Genomic DNA, 17,786 nt, shown 5'->3' on the forward strand with positions numbered 1-17,786 from the left:
GGCAGTCTCCTTGCCTAGAGGCAACAACCATTTTGATTTTTTCCACAGTAGATTGATTTGCCACTTTGGACCTTCATGTCCATGAGATCGTACAGTATTCATTGACTCTTTTGTGTCAAACTTTTTTTCACTCAGGTTAATGTTTTGGCGATTCAGCAGTAACAATAATTCTTTTTATTGCTGAGAATATTCCATTGTGTGAATATACTGTAGTGTCTTTGTACAGATTGTATTTTAAATGATAAGATAGAAGATTAAGCCAATAGAAATAAGTATTTTAATGCTGATTTAGTGTCTGACTTTGTTATCTGTTATCTTGGGGTTAGTCTCTACATTTCTGCACCTCAGTGATCCTTAAAAATACATGCATTAGACCTTAGGCGGTGTCTATAAATGCAATGAATCTATGAGTGCTTTAATTCTAAACACAACTATTATTCAACACCTTAAACTTTTAATCCAAAATTGGGTCTCCTGATGTCGGCCTTCATGAATTGGTGAATTTGTACTCTAAATTTGAGAGAAAATAGTTTATTTGCCACTGGATAATAGTCTTCATAAGAGAATACTTGAGCATTTTTAAGTTAATAACAAGTGTTGAACCTGAACCCATAATTAGAGCATTTTAAATTTTATACCACTGGCTAATTTCCATTTTTTCTGATTGTTAAGGTTAATGCTCTGGATAATCTTGGTCAGACTTCTTTGCACAGAGCTGCACATTGTGGTCATCTGCAAACCTGCCGCTTACTTCTGAGCTATGGATGTGATCCTAACATTATATCCCTTCAGGGCTTTACTGCCTTACAGATGGGAAATGAAAATGTGCAGCAACTTCTTCAAGGTATTGAATACTTCGATGAAATGATTTTTTCAATTAACTTATAAATTTTTTCATGTATCATGTAGGAGTTGGTAGTAAAAAGATAAATTTTCAAAATTATTGGCTGTTACTTCTTCTTGATCAGCTCATTGTAGTCAATGCCCGCATGTTGTTAAGTCTTTAATAAGTTTTTCCCAGTAGTGTTTGCTACTGATCTTTGCTGAGTAAATAGCTGGCTCTTAAGCTTTTATCTAGAAAGGTTTTAAGAGTGAGATGTAATAGTTGCCATTTCTTTTTAAAGAGAGGAAAACTGAAAAGGGTAGATATCTCCAGTAGAGCAACCAGAGCTATAAATAATGCTCTAGAGACCAGTCCTGCCTCTTCACTCTTTTCTAGATCCTTCATATAAGGCATATAGAATCTGTACAAGGTAACCAACTATTTGACTTATGTTTGAATACACTGATATTCATTGCATTTAAAAATCAAGTCAATTTATATTCAATATCTACACATTTGGCATAGGTTAAACATTTCAGCCTAGAAATCTGGTCCCTTCCAATTAAAGATAAATAAAAGAAATCTGGTCCCATAATTTCAAAGTGTCTTTGCCTACATCTCTGTATTTTACTAGAAATTAATAGAACGTCTGACACCTCAAAGCTCAAATGAGAAGAAATGTAACAGACCAGGCGTTTTGTACCTTTAATAGTCCCCCTTGATGATCCTTAAGCCTGTGGTTTAGAAGCCACATTTTGAGAAAAACACTGTTTGAATAGACGAAGGCAGATTAATAAGATCTCCTGGGAACTTCTAAAATTCTGAACTACAAGACTGCTCTCAAAATTGCCTTTACTTTCCCATTTACCATGCATTTGTTTCAGTGTCAGAGTTGAGGGTAATAGCATTAGTTCTGTTCAGTTACCTAGTGATGGACATTGACAGTCTTCCTAATTTTATGCTAATGCTATACATTACTTTTCCAATGAGTTTCTTTAAGTGGAATTTCTGAGTCAAGGTTAACATAATTGTTAAATCATCTCCTAGAAAGGCTGTTATGTACCATTTTACATTCCTATTAATAGTGTATGACAGGACCAGTTTTCCTTGTCAGCCCCAGATATTATGATTCTTTATAATTTCCTTGGGTGAGTGTGTGTGTGTATGTTTGTATTACAGAAATAATAGGTGCTTTTTAAAATGCAAATTATAGAAATATTGACAGTGTAACTCCTTCATTTGCTCTTTGTCCACTAATGGATGAAAGAAAAGCCCAGTATATCATTTTAATTTGCATTTCTAAGGTGTATGCTGCAATATTTTTTCCAATTTTTTCTTTGCCTATAATTTTGTTAGTGCTATGTTGTTGTCTGACAGATATTTTTCCAAATCAGATATTTTTTTGGTTCTGCCTTTGATGTACTGCTTTAGGATGCTTTTCTATTTGAAAATAAATATACACCTATTTTTTAAAATATTTTTAAGGTTTAACCCATCTGAAGTTTATTTGTTCTGAGATACAAGGTATATGTTTTCTTCCTTTCTTATGAGATTTAAAATGAGCTATAAAACATAGAGTTTCAGACCTGAAAATAACTTCACTTGTTTCTAATCCAACGTCTGTCTTTTTAGAACTGGAACAATCTGAGGCCCAGAAAGTTCAAGTGACTTGTTCCAATTCAGATAGCTAGTCAACGGCAGAACCATGGGTAGATGTCTAGCTGTTGCTCTCCTTATTTAATACTTTACCACCAGTCACTGACTTCATTATAGAGTAATCTTTTGTTATCTATTTTATATTCCGTTATATTGCTTAAATCTCATTTTATAGTTATTATTCATATCTATATACATTTCACATATGTGATGTTTCAAAAAAGTTTATACTGCTTTTCCCGTACTACTATGGAGATTTCCTACATAATTGCCATCAAACTGTAAAAGGAACTCTGAGATAAGATGCCTCCCTTAAAACTTGGTCCCATCTTGCAAATAGAAGTTAATCACTCTTTCATTCTCTTTCTTCCTTTTTTTTTTTTTCTTTTTAGAGGGTATCCCATTAGGTAATTCAGAGGCAGACAGACAGTTGCTGGAAGCTGCAAAGGCTGGAGATGTAGAAACCGTAAAAGTAAGACATGATCTTATGGTTTTTTTAACATTGGGTTTTTATTTTGACAGTGTTTAATGAATCTGTACTGTTAAAAAAATCTAGTTATTTATATGTGCATTGTTTTAAAAGGTAAATAATGCTAATTAGTTCTGCTCTGCAAATAAGGATCATTGAGTAATGAAAGAAACTAGTATCACACATATCTCGGTAAATATATCACAGTTATAAATTTAGATAATGACGTGTTTATGGGAATGCATTTTGTTTAAAGAACCTATTCATTTGTCCCTTTAAAAGAATGAACTATATGAATTATTGTCTCTTCTTGTTTACATATGATACATAAAACAGGAAGGGAAGAAAACTAAACAGTGTATCCCTCTGTCTGTATGTTTATTCTGATTTCTTTGCCTCCTCTACCTCTGTGAGGACCCAGTGTTTAAATATAGTAATAACACAGTGTCACCACTTTTCAGAGCCACTGTCTCCCAATAATCCTCAATTTATCTGGATTGAAATGTTTTTTTCTTTTTCAGAAGAGCCATCCTGAGCCCTTCTGTGGCCCATCTCCTATAATGTTCTTCCATAGAATAACCTTTCCTCAAATTTTGCTTTTACTGTAACACATACGTATTTATGTGATATATAATCATATGTAATGTCTTACTGCCTATACCAGATATTCCTGTTCCTACAGAAACTATATTAGTATATCCAGGTATATAATCCAGAAGATTGAAATTTTGAAAGAGCAAGACTGTTTTTCAAGTCAACTAATATAAATTAAAATTAACTCAGCATGTTTCATGATTAAATAATTCTTTAGTAAAACAATGTTAATTTCAATTTCCAAAGCTAGTAGGAGGGAAGAAGCCCTGTTGTGTCCTCCTCCCACAACAGACTTTCAAAAAAATGCTTGGTCCTATTTGAGGGAGCATTGATAGGTAATAAGTTTTATTAAAAGCTAAAATTACTGATTTGATTCATGGCAGAAGTCTCCATTTGAAGCAGTTTCACTGTATTTCTCTAGGGTGTTCTTAATCCTGAACAGACCTACCCCACAAAGTAAATTTTAGATTTCTTGAGAATAAAACAATGTGAATGATGGTCTCATCAGAACTTGAGCTCTGAGGATATTTATTCACTGTGCTTTTAAATCAAGAGATTTCTGAAAGTTGATTTTTAAAAGGCCATGTGCTCTTTTCCCCCGCTTTATCTGTGTAGATAGTACAGTCATCTCCAGGTAACTTCAGATTTCATTGTTTTGAAAGAAAAATGCTATTATGCAGTTTTATTATTTGACTTGTTTCTCTTACTGGCTAATGAATGACTTACAGAAAAACAGAACACTCAAGGGTAGTGAGCTGTTTGTTCTTGGAGGAAATGATAAGTTGTGTTAGATGGGCAGGTGGAGTTAAAGTCAGGTAGCTGATTTTTATGTGTGTTGGGTGGAGGTGGTGATAAAAAATTGTAATGCTCATCCATTTACATATATTAAAGAGCATAAAACTATGTTCAGTACACCTACTATTAAAAACCAGACTTTGTTTTCATAAAGATAAAAGAAAACTATAGGAAGAAACAGATGAAGTGAGGATAAGACTGGGTGCAGGAATTGCACTTAGAGAATGAAATAATGCCATTTAATTGAGGAGGACCTTCTTCTCTCCCTGTGATAGGCATTAGGCTGTCTTCCCTTACCTCTACTTTTAAAGTCACTCACTGGAAATTTATCTCCGTCAGCTTTTCTGTCCCTGCAATACCACCTGCATGTTTCCCAGTGAACACTTGATTATGTGCTTGCTTGTGTTTGTTTACTGGTGAGCTGTCAGGCTAGATACTTAGACACCTACTATTAGAAAACTTCTCTGAATGGACAAAATTAAACTTGAGAGCTAGGGAGTTAGAGTGGCCAGTGGTAACGATTGAATCTAGCAGCAGCACTTTACACGTGTTGAAAATACTTACTCCCTAGAGCCGACTTCAGACCCACAAAACACCCTTTATCAGTGGTAGAACGCTGAATGTGTGTATCTAACAGGCTCTCGTGTGGAAAGCCACTGAATAGCGTTACCAGACCTGCTATTAAACCCGTTGAGGTAAATCCACTGATCCCTGGCTCCTTTGGTTTATTAGGCTTAGCTTATCTCTGCTTTTAGGATAGGCTAGTAAAAAAGAGAAAGGATTTTTACTAATATTCTTTTATTCTAAAATATTCTTTTGACTTTTTTTAAACACCATGATTTATTATCTGTGCTGCTTTCTTTCCTCAAATATTCATACTTTTCATGCAAAATACCCTTGAGTATTTTGAGTGTTACAGCCTCTCTGAGTCAAGCTTCCTCATCTAAACAACAACAACCAAAAAAACGTAAGAACTTGAGAGTGACTTTTCTTAATTCTCCCAAGGATGGTGCATAACCAATAGCATTCTGTCCATTCATTCATTCCGTATAGTACAGTATAATTCTCTAGGTGTAATGCCTTGACAGTCAGCATCAGCGTCATATGGAGCTTGTTAGAAATGCAACTTCTCAGGCCCAGTCCCAGACATCTGGAGACTGGACCCAATGCACATGAAAACTTGAGAACCACTGTTCTAGAACAGTACTCCTCAGACTTTTAATGTGCTTACAGATCACCTGGAGATCATGTCAGAATACAGATTCTGATTCAGTAGGTTGGAGCGTCTGAGAATCTGAGTTTTTAACAAGTTCCCAGGTGATGCCAATGCTTCTGTGATCCCGTGTATCTGTATATATATTTGCCACCAAATGGAAATTACTGTTGCTAACTGGTACTTACGTTACCTTTATGTAAATAGTAGTAATCGTAATAATAAAATTTACCCACTAGCTTTCACAAAAGAAGATGATTACAGATAAGAGGACCAGAGGGATTGCCAATAAAGGACAAAATGAATTAAGAATAAATAGAGAGTGTCTGAGAAATTTGATGAGACAAAATAAATCAGGCATTTGAAATTTCTACTAGATGAATGAAAACAAGAAGTCAGAATATACAGCATCATGTGTCTTGCATCCTACAGAAATTGTGTACTGTTCAGAGTGTCAACTGCAGAGACATTGAAGGACGTCAGTCTACACCGCTCCATTTTGCAGCTGGCTATAATCGGGTGTCTGTGGTGGAATATCTGCTGCAACACGGAGCTGACGTGCATGCGAAAGACAAAGGGCAAGTACCAGTGCCTTTATCTGACCTTCTTAGGAAAATCTGAAAACATTTTTATGAGACGGTGGTTCTTTTATTTTCAGAGAAGTCTGTTCTCCAACATTGGCTTAAATATACTTCTTAATTTCAGTTAAGATTTTATGATTTTTACCAAGTATTTTTATGAAGACTTAGTTGCTTTGCTTAATGCCTTGTTATTTTATAATAGCCAAAGAGATTGCAACAGTAGTGTGATACTGATTTTTAATGTAGTAAATAGTTTGCATTGAGGATACTTGATTTCTTCCAGTTTATATTAATTAAAAAAAAAAAAATACTTCTTGGGAATCCCCTGTTGGTTCAGTGGTTCTCACTGCCATGGCCCCAGGTTCAACTCAGTCCCTGGTCAGGGAACTAAAATCCCATAAACTGATATGTGGCCAAAAGAGGAAAAAAAATTAAAATAAATAAAAATATATAATTCTTAACCCTAGATATTGCAAAATAGATGCTTGTTATGGTCTCTGCAATTTTAAATATTTTAAAAATTTCCTCTCTGCCCCTGTCAAAGTAATTCCATTTCTGCTTACAATAAATTTATGTTCTATAAATTAAAATCAGTAGAATTTCTTGTATAAGTCAATAACTTTATCATCTCTGTGTAGTTATTTAAATTAAAATATATCTTTGTGTTGTGTTTTTTATTTAACTTTTCATTTCAGAGGCCTTGTACCTTTGCACAATGCATGTTCTTATGGACATTATGAAGTTGCAGAGCTTCTTGTTAAGCATGGAGCAGTAGTTAATGTAGCTGACTTATGGAAATTTACACCTTTACATGAAGCTGCAGCCAAAGGAAAATATGAAATTTGCAAACTTCTGCTTCAGGTATATTGAAGTATTTATGAACAGGGTATATAATGTAGAATATGTTTATTATATTACTTGTAGCTCCAAACTTTAATAGTAAAGGGATAGGAAGCAAAACTCTAATTGTGTACCTAGACTTCAGAATAAATGTCATGAACACTATAAGCCAGGTTTATTTAGCACTAATGAAATTGATAGTACGTTGGTATCTGTAGGTATTTTACAGTAAAAACAAGACTGCAGTTAAATTTATACCTTATACAAACGTTGAAATGTTTGTGAAAACAAAATAGCATATGTGAAAGGTAATTTTTAATGAAATACTACTTTGTTTTGAATGTAGTTTAAAATTTTGGTTATATTCTTGCATTATTAAAGCTCAGTAATATTTAAGTGTCTTTTTTATTGTAATTTTTTGTGTATTAACATTGTTAATAGTCATGTTAACCTTTAAGTGTCTGTATAAAATAGATTGACTATTTTTTTGTTATCCAAAGGCAAACTTAAGCTAAATCTTCCCTTTCTGTTTTTCACATGCCCAGCATGGTGCAGACCCCACAAAGAAAAACAGAGATGGAAACACCCCTTTGGATCTGGTGAAAGAAGGAGATACAGATATTCAGGATCTGCTTCGGGGAGATGCAGCTTTATTGGATGCTGCCAAGAAGGGCTGTTTGGCCAGAGTAAAGAAGCTGTCTTCACCAGATAATGTAAACTGCCGTGATACCCAAGGCCGGCATTCAACACCCTTACATTTAGCAGGTAGGTGAACGAAGTGTCACAGATTTAGGCTGGCACATCTAAGATTCATTTTACCTGAGTAAAATATTTCCTGTAAGTAAATTTGAAAGATTCGAATCAGGTGTCTTCTAATACCGTATACACTAGAGTGTTTGTACAGGGCCATGCTCTCTTTAGTATAGCAATTTACATTCAGTAAGAATAATTGGAAGCGGCTTTGCCAGTCTCCATGTGCTTTAGAACCTTTATTCCAGGTTATCATGTTGTTTGAATCATCTTTGGTGAATGTGTTTTCGCTATAGAAGCTTTAAAAATATGCCTGAGTCAGCCTTCCTGATGGAAAGTTAAAATTTTCAATTCTTCTAATGATAGTTGTTAAACAGAAGCAGAAAAAAGTCTTTACACTTCCAAAAGTGACATAAAATTCTTGTTATTTTTTGTATTAGTTTGTAAGGCCTGCCTTAACAAATTACCACAGACTAGGTGGCTTAAACAACAGACATATATTTTCTCAGCTTTGGAAATGTTGGCAGGATTGGTTTTTACTGAGGCCCCAGTCCTTGGCTTGGAGATGGCCACCTTCTCTCTGAGTCCTCACGTGGCCTTTTCTGTGTATATGTGCATCCCTGGTGTCTCTATGTCCTAACTTCTGCTCTTATAAGGACAGCAGTCACGTTGAATTAGGGCTGACCCTCACGGCCTTGTTTTAACTGAATTACCTCTTAAAAGGCCTTATCTTCAAGTACAGTCACATTCTAAGGTACTAATGATTAGGGCTTCACCATATGAAATTTGGGGGCTATAGTTGAGTATCTAACTTTTGTTCTGAGTTTTCACTCATGAAACTGGCACAGTCTGTCTTTGTCTTCACTGCATGAAGTGCAGCACTGTGATTTCAGTACAGCTTTCTGAGCTGCATTGAAGGTGCTAGCAGGACTTCCCTGGCAGTCTAGAGGTTAAGACTCTGTGCTTCCACTGCAGGGGCATGGGTTCCGTCCCGGATCAGAGAACTAAGATCCCAACAAGCCTCGTGGCCAAAAAATAATAATAATTTTTAAATAAAAATTCATATACCTTTAAAAAAAGAAGAAAAAGTTGCTAGGGAATGGGTCATTAAAATTACTGAGCTACTAGTCTTTTAGTGGAGTTGCATCATAGGCATGTTTGACCCATACAGATTAATATAAATATACATGGTTTAAAAAGAGAAAAAAGGAATGCAGGTGTTTCTGCCACTTTGTGTAGTGTGGGAAGTGCTCTTCTCTCAGTTCCTTTCAGTCTCACATTGTGAGCAACTATGTTCCTAGGGAGTTTCTGTTTATTTTTTGGCCATGCCTGGCGTGGCATGCAGGATCTTAGTTTCCCAACCAGGTATCAAACCCAGGCCCCCTGCAATGGAAGCACAGAGTCCCAGCCATTTCCACCAGCTAAGTCCCATAAGAGATCATTTTAGTGTTTGTGGTTTAGACCTTTAAATTATGACCCCGTGTGAGTTGGGACCCCACAGGCCAAGGGAAAGAATTACTCCATCTCTGTGTCTTTTAGAGCATTTTGGAAGTGATAAACCACAAATGCTAACAAAGTGAGGTGAGACTTTTCTTCCTCTGGCAATCAGGAGTTAGTAGTCTGTGTAAGACAAAATGTGGCCTGATCTCAGATTTGGATTGTGCTGTGCATAATTATTTACATTAGGCTTTGAATGGTAGCTTATCTAGAACACTATTACTTTGTAAGTCTGTGTTATCTTTGTAAGTGACAAATACATTGTACACACAGAACGTTTCTCACTTACGTAGTATTATGCTTTGAGACATGGAAGGACTTTTGGATTTGGTGTATTTAGCTTACGGTAGTTTTGTTTTTCTTGATCTTACTGAAATTTTTTTTTTTTTTTTTTGCTTTCGATGTCTCAGCAAAAGGCTGAAAACTGCAGTAAAAGTGAATGAATTATATATTTTGAACTATTTTAAAGTTTCAAGTGACAGCTGATTTTATGTTGGCAAAGTTAAATTCCAGATTTGCTTTCAAACTATGATTATGTGTCAGATACAGTATATCAATATATCTTTTTTTTTTTTTTTTTTTACCAAGAACACATACTAAGAAAGCTGTCGGTTCCCAAGATGACAGCTGGGGGATTATAGTACATTTATAAAATACTCAGTTTTACTACTTCATGGCTTTAGCAGCAGTAGATTCTGCTGCCCGTAGAGATGTGTACACTTACATTCTCTCTGGCAAAAAGCATGTCTTTGTGATCTTCTGAGGAAATGGGACCCTGAGACCCACTGATATGTTGTCTTCTGCTCTGCCAGCCACTTCTGTTCCTAACTTCGCTTTTGTATGATTGGATGCCTTTTGCTTGCAGCCTTGAGACCATTTACCTGAGTTGAGGAAGTTGTATATATAATAACCATGAAGGCAGGGACTTTGGTAAGAAGGTTTTAAAAGGAGCTATTTAAGTAAATCAGCCAGTATAACTTTAGAATCTCAAAAAGAAATGAATTTCATCACTGAAAATTTCCAATTTGAGGCCAGTGGGCAATTTTTTTCATAAGCTAAATCTTTAATAGATTCCATTGGAGAATTTCAGATTTCTATCAAATCTCTTATTTTAAAAATCCTATCTTTTAGAAATATATATATACATATATGTAGCTATTTTTATATTAACAAGTAAAAGTAATTTTACTTCTTTCCTGAATTAGCTGGTTATAATAATTTAGAAGTTGCGGAATATCTCCTACAGCATGGAGCTGATGTGAATGCTCAGGACAAAGGAGGACTTATCCCTTTACACAATGCAGCATCTTACGGCGTAAGTTCTTTCATGTTAGCTTTTAAAATGCTGGCAGTTTTCTCAGTGAAAATCAGTGTTACAATGCAAAGGAAACTTAGTTTGACTTTCTCATTTTACAGAGAAGTAAATATGAGCGCTAAAGAGTAAATAACCTCTAAGTTTCCATTTTCAGGCTGTTGTAGCTTACGGGGAGCTTGCTGTCTGACATGGACGTTTTGTCTTCCGTTATTTTACCTTCCTCAGCACACATCTCTTATTTTTAGTGAGATGTTAGTGATTTTGTTTATTTGTTGGTACCCAGAAAATCCACTGGGGTCATACAAATCTGTTGAGATCAGATGCATTGTTTCTGACTTATATTTAATAGCCTTGAATATTAATCATCAGTATTGACCATCTTCAGTTGATTAATTAAGGAAGGCTGCAGGTTTATAAATTGATGTTTAGCAGTTATAATACCTAAATGAGATATTGTTAAAGTTCCATTAGTTTAGTTTCTTTCTGTGTAGTATTATCTATTTTCTGGATATTTTCTCAAGTTATATAAATGTCTACTACTGTAATTTCTAATCAGTAGCCCATAAATATTGATGGAGAAAAAACACAGTTTTTCATTTCTAGAGTATAGCTAGTGTCTTTTTAAGAACTACAATATAATAAAGTAATAATTCAGACTATAACAGGTTTATTTTCTTCTACAGCATGTAGATGTAGCAGCTTTGCTAATAAAATATAATGCGTGTGTCAATGCTACGGACAAATGGGCTTTCACACCTTTGCACGAGGCAGCCCAGAAGGGACGAACACAGCTTTGTGCGTTATTATTGGCCCATGGAGCTGATCCAACTCTTAAAAATCAGGAAGGACAAACACCTTTAGATTTAGTTTCAGTAAGTGATGGGATTTTTGAAAAATCTCAGTGCTTTCCTGACGTTTTGAAAATTCCCTTGGCATATGTATATATATAATGTTTTCTTGGTGAATGTGGCAAAATCTGGCGTTCAGCTTGGTTTAAATTTTGGCTCTCTTTGGTATTAAAATATAATAAGTAAATAGTAGAATTATCAGTTTTTGTAAGCTGAGTACTTTTAGAAATGGGAAAAAGGAGTATAAGATATACTGCTTACAGTAGTTGGGAAACAAGCAGGCAGGGCACTTCATGAACAGCGTTCAAGGGGCACAAGATAGTATGGGCCCGGGGGTCTTTATGAACCACCCAGCCGGGAGCGTTGCCTCCAGCATGCAGCTGCAGAGCCTGGTTTATAGACATTTTCTTCCCTCCAAACACTGTCTCATCTCAAAGGTTTTATTGCATACCCGGCCAAAACCGTTCATGAAACAAGTTTGTTCCTCCAGTTTTCTGTGGGAAGTCCTTTTTCCGTTTCCTCTCCTGAGAAAATTCCTACGTGTGTCTCCACCGTGGCCTCCAGCCTCTGCCGCGGCCACTGTGACTCAGGTGCCTGTCTTGCCTCTGCCCCTGAGGACACTGACCCAGAGCAGTAGAGCGAAGGGGAGAGGAAATTCTTCTTGAGATGGAGAAGGAGAGTCTGTCTTGCAGATTGCTTTCTACCGAGAGATTCCACGGTTGCAAGTTACATTGAGAAACTGAAATTTAGTTCAGCTGGTTGGATAGAATTTTCTAAGCAGGCTGACAGCTCAACTGTATTTGAAAGATTATTTCTTAAGGGAAATGGCCTTCCAGTTCCAAGCTAACTTAGAAGTGAACTTATTTTAATTCAGTCCACCCATGTGTTAGTACACTAGATACAATTAAGTGACATTGAAACAGGGTGCCCTAGAGAACATGCTTGGGCTTTAGAGTCAAACAGACCTGCCTTAGAATTTTAGCTCTACCACTTAACAGTTGTATGGTTTTGCAGGTTGCTTAACCTCAAAGCCTCAGTTACCTAATCTGTAAATGGAGGTAAAATGTATTTGGTTAATGTGAGAATTAAATGAGGGGATATACCTCATGCTCTCAGGTACATAAGAGGCATCCAATAAATTGTGCTATTATTATTTTTAAATGTTACATACCAACTATGAGTGTCATGGGAGTCCTCAGATTCAGGGAAAGAAGATGAGGATTGAAAAGGCAGTATAAATGACAAGCCATGAAAATAAGTCCTGATTACTTCTTGCTGAATGTTAATTACTTGGTGTCTTAATTGAGCATTGTAAAAGAATAGTTGTTGTTTAATTGCTAAGTCATGTCTGACTCTTTTGGGACCCTATGGCCTATAGCCCACCAGGCTCCTCTGTCTATGGGATTTCCCAAGCAAGAATACTAGAGTGGGTTCCATTTCCTTCTCCAGGGGATATTCCCAACCCAGGGATTGAACCCACGTCTCCTGCTTGCCAGGCGGATTCTTTACCACTGAGCCACCGAAAGAATAGTATTTGTTACTAATTAAATTAATATACCAGTAAATTTGGGGATTTTTTTCCATTCTGGCATATTTGATTAAAATTATATCCTTGTTCCCTACCCTTCCAAATGTTCGATTTTGAGAAACAAATATGTTGCTGAAATTTTTCCCCAAAAAATCAACCATCATTCTGTTTGCTAAAGTTCTGCGTAGATCGAATTACTTCAGAATGCCTTTAAAAGTTTTCAGATATTACTTTTTAAAGTTTATATTTCTAAAATTAATTTCAGTACTTTTCAATCATGATGTCTTAGGATTTTTTTTTCTTGCTTTGCCACATCTTAAACTTCTATTTTGTATGCCACAGAGTATATGTTCTATATTCTGTTTTACATTTAATAACAGTTTAGCTGAATATCACTTACTTGCTTCACTTTTTAAAATAATCATCTTTATATAAGCAATTCTAGTGCGAATCTGCTAGGGCTTTGTCTCTTTTTTTAATGCATTCTGTTGGGTATAGTAGAGTTTTACACCTGCTTACTGCGGATTTCATCTCCATCTGACATCTACTCCAGGCAGATGATGTCAGTGCCCTCCTGACAGCAGCCATGCCCCCTTCAGCTCTGCCTTCGTGTTATAAACCGCAAGTGCTCAATGGCATGAGAAGCCCAGCAGCCACCACAGATGCTCTGTCTTCAGGTCCATCCAGCCCATCAAGTCTTTCTGCAGCCAGCAGTCTTGACAATTTGTCTGGCAGTTTTTCTGAGCTATCTTCAGTAGTCAGTTCAAGTGGAACAGAGGGTGCTTCCAGTTTGGAGAAAAAGGAAGGTGAGATATCAGCCAATATCAGCCAAAATAACTGATATTGGATTGCTAAAAAGTCATTTTTAATATTACTGAATTCTAATGAAACTTTCTCCCTCTACGTTCAGACTTGATGAGGTTCTAATGTTAACCTACTCTTTAGATGTAAACAACCTTTTTGAAAGCTATAGAAATCCTTTTGGTTGAATAGTATGCCTTTATTTATCTCTTCCAGTGTATTATAATTTTGAGTTTTTTTTTTTTTAAAGGAAAGGAATTCAGTGGTAGTCCAGTGATTAGGACTTGACAGTTTCACTGCCATGGGCCTTGTTTCAGTCCCTAATTGGGTAACTAAGATCCCACTAGCCACATGGTGCTGCCAAAAAAGAAAATAAAAAGACACATATACCTACAGTCTCTTTACCCTAAGATAGGGAAACTTCGTTTTTGCATTCAGGTATAATTGACATATTATATTAGTTTAAGCTGTATGGAAACTTATTTTAAAGATACAATTAAAAATAAATTTTTAAAAAAGAAAAGATTTGTTTGTAACATGTGAGTGCCTCCTTGGTTAGGCCTTTCTTTTAATGATGAAATTTTATACCTTTTTTCACTTTTTTTTTTGGTATGGCAGCACATATATGGGCTCTTAGTTCTCTGACTAGGGATTGAACCTGTGGCCCCTGCATTGGGAGTGCAGAGTCTTAACCACTGGACCGCCATGGAAGTCCTCTTTGTAATTTTGATGTTAAGTTTAATATTATATTGTGATGGCTGTTACATTTTGTTTCATCTTTATATTCTTTGTACATATAATATCACAAAACTTTGCTGTTGTAATGTTGATACACATTATTCCGATGTGAAATTCTGTGTTGTTTTTTTATTTTCCAGTTCCAGGAATAGATTTTAGCATAACTCAATTTGTAAGAAATCTTGGGCTTGAACACCTAATGGATATATTTGAGCGAGAACAGGTAAGTACATGAGTTGTTTCAGTTGGTTTGCTGTTTTGGGGAACCTCAAGGGAAAAATAGAAACTTTTGAAATGCCCTGAACCATTCAACATATTGAGGACTGAAAAGGATGTGTGTTTCTTGTAAGGACTGGAAATCAATCCCTCTTCTAATTTGGCTTGTTTTTTTCCCATTCAGTTTGTTGCTCTTGTTGTTTACTCACTAAGTCATGTTTAGTTTATTAGCACATAAAAATTGTTTCTGTGTGGTAACAAAATAGCTTTCTTGAATAAATCTAGCTTATGCATTTCTTAAAGATAAGTTATCCTTGACCTCAGTTTGTTCAGTTCTCTTACATCAATCACTACCCGCTCTAAGCCTGACACGTTGCTAACCACGTTGGGAAGCTATATAGACACACAAACTATGCTGCTGCTGCTGCTAAGTCGCTTCAGTCGTGTCCGACTCTGTGCAACCCCATAGACGGCAGCCCACCAGGCTCCCCCGTCCCTGGGATTCTCCAGGCAAGAACACTGGAGTGGGTTGCCATTTCCTTCTCCAGTGCATGAAAGTGAAAAGTGAAAGTGAAGTTGCTCAGTCATGTCTGACTCCTAGCGACCCCATGGACTGCAGCCTACCAGGCTCCTCCGTCCATGGGATTTTCCAGGCAAAAGTAGTGGAGTCGGGTGCCATTGCCTTCTCCACAAACTATGTATCTGGGCTTTTCTTGAATAGTCCTAATTTAAGTTTTCTGTCAGAATACATTTACTGATTTTTTGAGTTCAGAAAATGTAATTTTTGTATCTTGTACCTCTAAGGAATTTTAATCTAGTTAAATTATCAAGAACATATGAAGAATTAAGTTTTTGGCATAGAAATTCTAAGAAAGAGTTATTACAAGCCGGACTATTCAAAGAAAGCTTCATGAAAGGTTTGCAAATAATACAGGATTTTAAAGAATGCCTTCAGTTTCACAAAATGGGAATCATATATTCAGGGTCAAAAGGGTTAGTTTAAACAACGATGCTACAGTTATCAGTTAACATAGTGCAGAATCTGTAGGAACATGACATTAAGACATTGTATTAATAGTTGGATATAAAGTGATAGTGGAAGAGATAAGATGGTGCACCTAAATGTGGTTAATTTGAAAATGTATTTTTGTTTTGCAGTTTAATTCTACTCAGGTTCAAATACTAAATGAAAATAATGATGTTTTTGGTTAGTTCTTGATTCAACTTTTGTTTAATTAACTGCAACTTTTCAGTTTTAGTTTAATAGCTGGTATGCTTTCATTTCTATGTTGTGTTCAGAAATATAAGTCTAATAACATTGTGAGAACACCAATATATGAATGTCTTCCAAACAAGTCTTCTAAACAGTTCATTCTCTTTTGTAAGATCACGTTGGATGTATTAGTTGAGATGGGACACAAGGAGTTGAAAGAGATCGGAATCAATGCTTACGGACATAGACACAAACTAATTAAAGGAGTTGAGAGACTTATCTCTGGACAACAAGGTATTTCATTTTAAGTCATTGCTATCGTCAGTTTAACAGCTTGCATAAAGGCAGCCCTCAAGGATAATTCTAAAATCTGTAATAGTCCACTTGATAAGAAGAATACTAATGACGATTCAGGAAACCTGGAGTCAAATCTTAAATCTGCCACTGTTAGGCTTCCTGAACTGCTACCTTTAACTCTGTGAACCTAAGTGAAGTGTCTGAGCCATTCAGAAATATGGGTGTTATTTTAGCTCTGAAGTTTTTTCTGTTATTTCCATTCACTCATTTCTGAAGTTATTGTAGCTCAAAAATTATATGGTTCTAAAAGATCTGAAAGTTAGATATCTCATATGGTAACATAACAGGTAATGGCTAGGTGTTCAGGCCTGCCCATAAAATAATGTTGTAAATCTCCTTTGCTGTAAATAGTTACATTTTAAACACTTACTCTAAAAGTACAAGGAAACAATAATGTTGCAACTAAGGAAACGTAGTAAAACAAAGTTGAATAATATTTTATTTCTCTTGAATGTTGATACATAAGGAAAATGCAAATTGCATTTGTTCTGCAAATGTTCACACTTCCTGTATATCAGGTCTTGGTATAAAAGATGAGTTATTTTAGTTGTCAGAACCACATTTTAAGTTTCTTGTTCAACTGAGGGAGTGATGTACCCTGAGATTAGAAGCCTCCTATAATTGAAGACCTGGCTGTACAACTGGGGTTAAAGACAAACCTCCATTAGTAAAACTGAGGGAATTTTGAGGAAAGAATGTATGCTATCCAGGATACGGTCTATCTCTTGAGGAACAAAAAGAGAACTTTGAAAGTTCTGTGATTCAAGCTAAGGAATGCTTTAAACTGAAATTCTGGATTGGGATTGATTAAAGGTAGATGCACTTTATTTGCCTGATAGGAACTAGGGCAAAGCTTTTAAAATGTGAGATAGTCTTAAATATTGCTAGTATAGAAGACAGAATTTTATAAGATAAAGAAGAGGGCAGACTCGAGGCTTTTTGGAATGTTAGTATGAAGAGGAACTGGAACCCTCAGTTTTGGACTGCCATTGTGCCTCTACTAGAAAACACTGTGAACCTGGTAGGGAGGCAGTTAAGACTGTTTAAAGGCTCAGGAAACAGTGATAGAAGCAGATACACTGCTTCCAAGTGGCAGAGGTGCGTCCCTCCCTGCCGCCTTTGGCCCTCTGGTCGTTCTGATGACATCCAGCTGCATTGAGTAGGAACACTGATTCCTACGTGGAGGAGAAACACCACAGCAGTACAGAATGACTGTCTGGTCTAGCACATCAGGGTCACTTTTCTGCATAAAGTTACCACCTGCCTTATCTTCATTTGCAGCTAGGAGTCTGTATAATACTGGCATTATGCCCAGTTTGCAAATTAGAACCAGTGGCAAACTTCTGACTGTCTCTTACCTTGCTGACTTAACAGCCTTAGCTATTATTCAGTGCATCAAGTCAACAGATTACATGTTCTGATCTTTCAGCACTTACGAGTATCTTCTTGGGACGTTCAAAGATGCCTTAGTCCAGTGTCTGTCACAGACTTTATTCTGTTAAGTGTTTTTTCTGTAAAATGTCCTCCTCTGTATAGTTGTCATACTTCCCGT

General features: G+C 36.1%; 1 protein-coding gene across 2 annotated transcripts in view; it reads left to right on the forward strand.

Moving 5' to 3' along the window:
• TNKS2 (tankyrase 2) overlaps positions 1 to 17,786 on the forward strand; it is a 65,452-nt gene that overhangs the window by 32,414 nt on the left and 15,252 nt on the right. The window contains exons 12-21 of one of the 2 annotated variants that reach the window (XM_070780471.1): positions 673 to 844; positions 2,872 to 2,951; positions 5,983 to 6,128; positions 6,827 to 6,992; positions 7,517 to 7,736; positions 10,424 to 10,533; positions 11,217 to 11,405; positions 13,463 to 13,715; positions 14,589 to 14,671; positions 16,051 to 16,171. In XM_070780471.1, coding sequence (XP_070636572.1) covers positions 673 to 844; positions 2,872 to 2,951; positions 5,983 to 6,128; positions 6,827 to 6,992; positions 7,517 to 7,736; positions 10,424 to 10,533; positions 11,217 to 11,405; positions 13,463 to 13,715; positions 14,589 to 14,671; positions 16,051 to 16,171 — 1,540 coding nt within the window. The remainder of the gene's footprint in view (positions 1 to 672; positions 845 to 2,871; positions 2,952 to 5,982; positions 6,129 to 6,826; positions 6,993 to 7,516; positions 7,737 to 10,423; positions 10,534 to 11,216; positions 11,406 to 13,462; positions 13,716 to 14,588; positions 14,672 to 16,050; positions 16,172 to 17,786) is intronic. The other variant, XM_070780472.1, reaches the window with a different exon arrangement.

Source organism: Bos indicus, chromosome 26 (assembly GCF_029378745.1).
Source record: "Bos indicus isolate NIAB-ARS_2022 breed Sahiwal x Tharparkar chromosome 26, NIAB-ARS_B.indTharparkar_mat_pri_1.0, whole genome shotgun sequence".
Classification (NCBI taxonomy): domain Eukaryota; kingdom Metazoa; phylum Chordata; class Mammalia; order Artiodactyla; family Bovidae; genus Bos; species Bos indicus.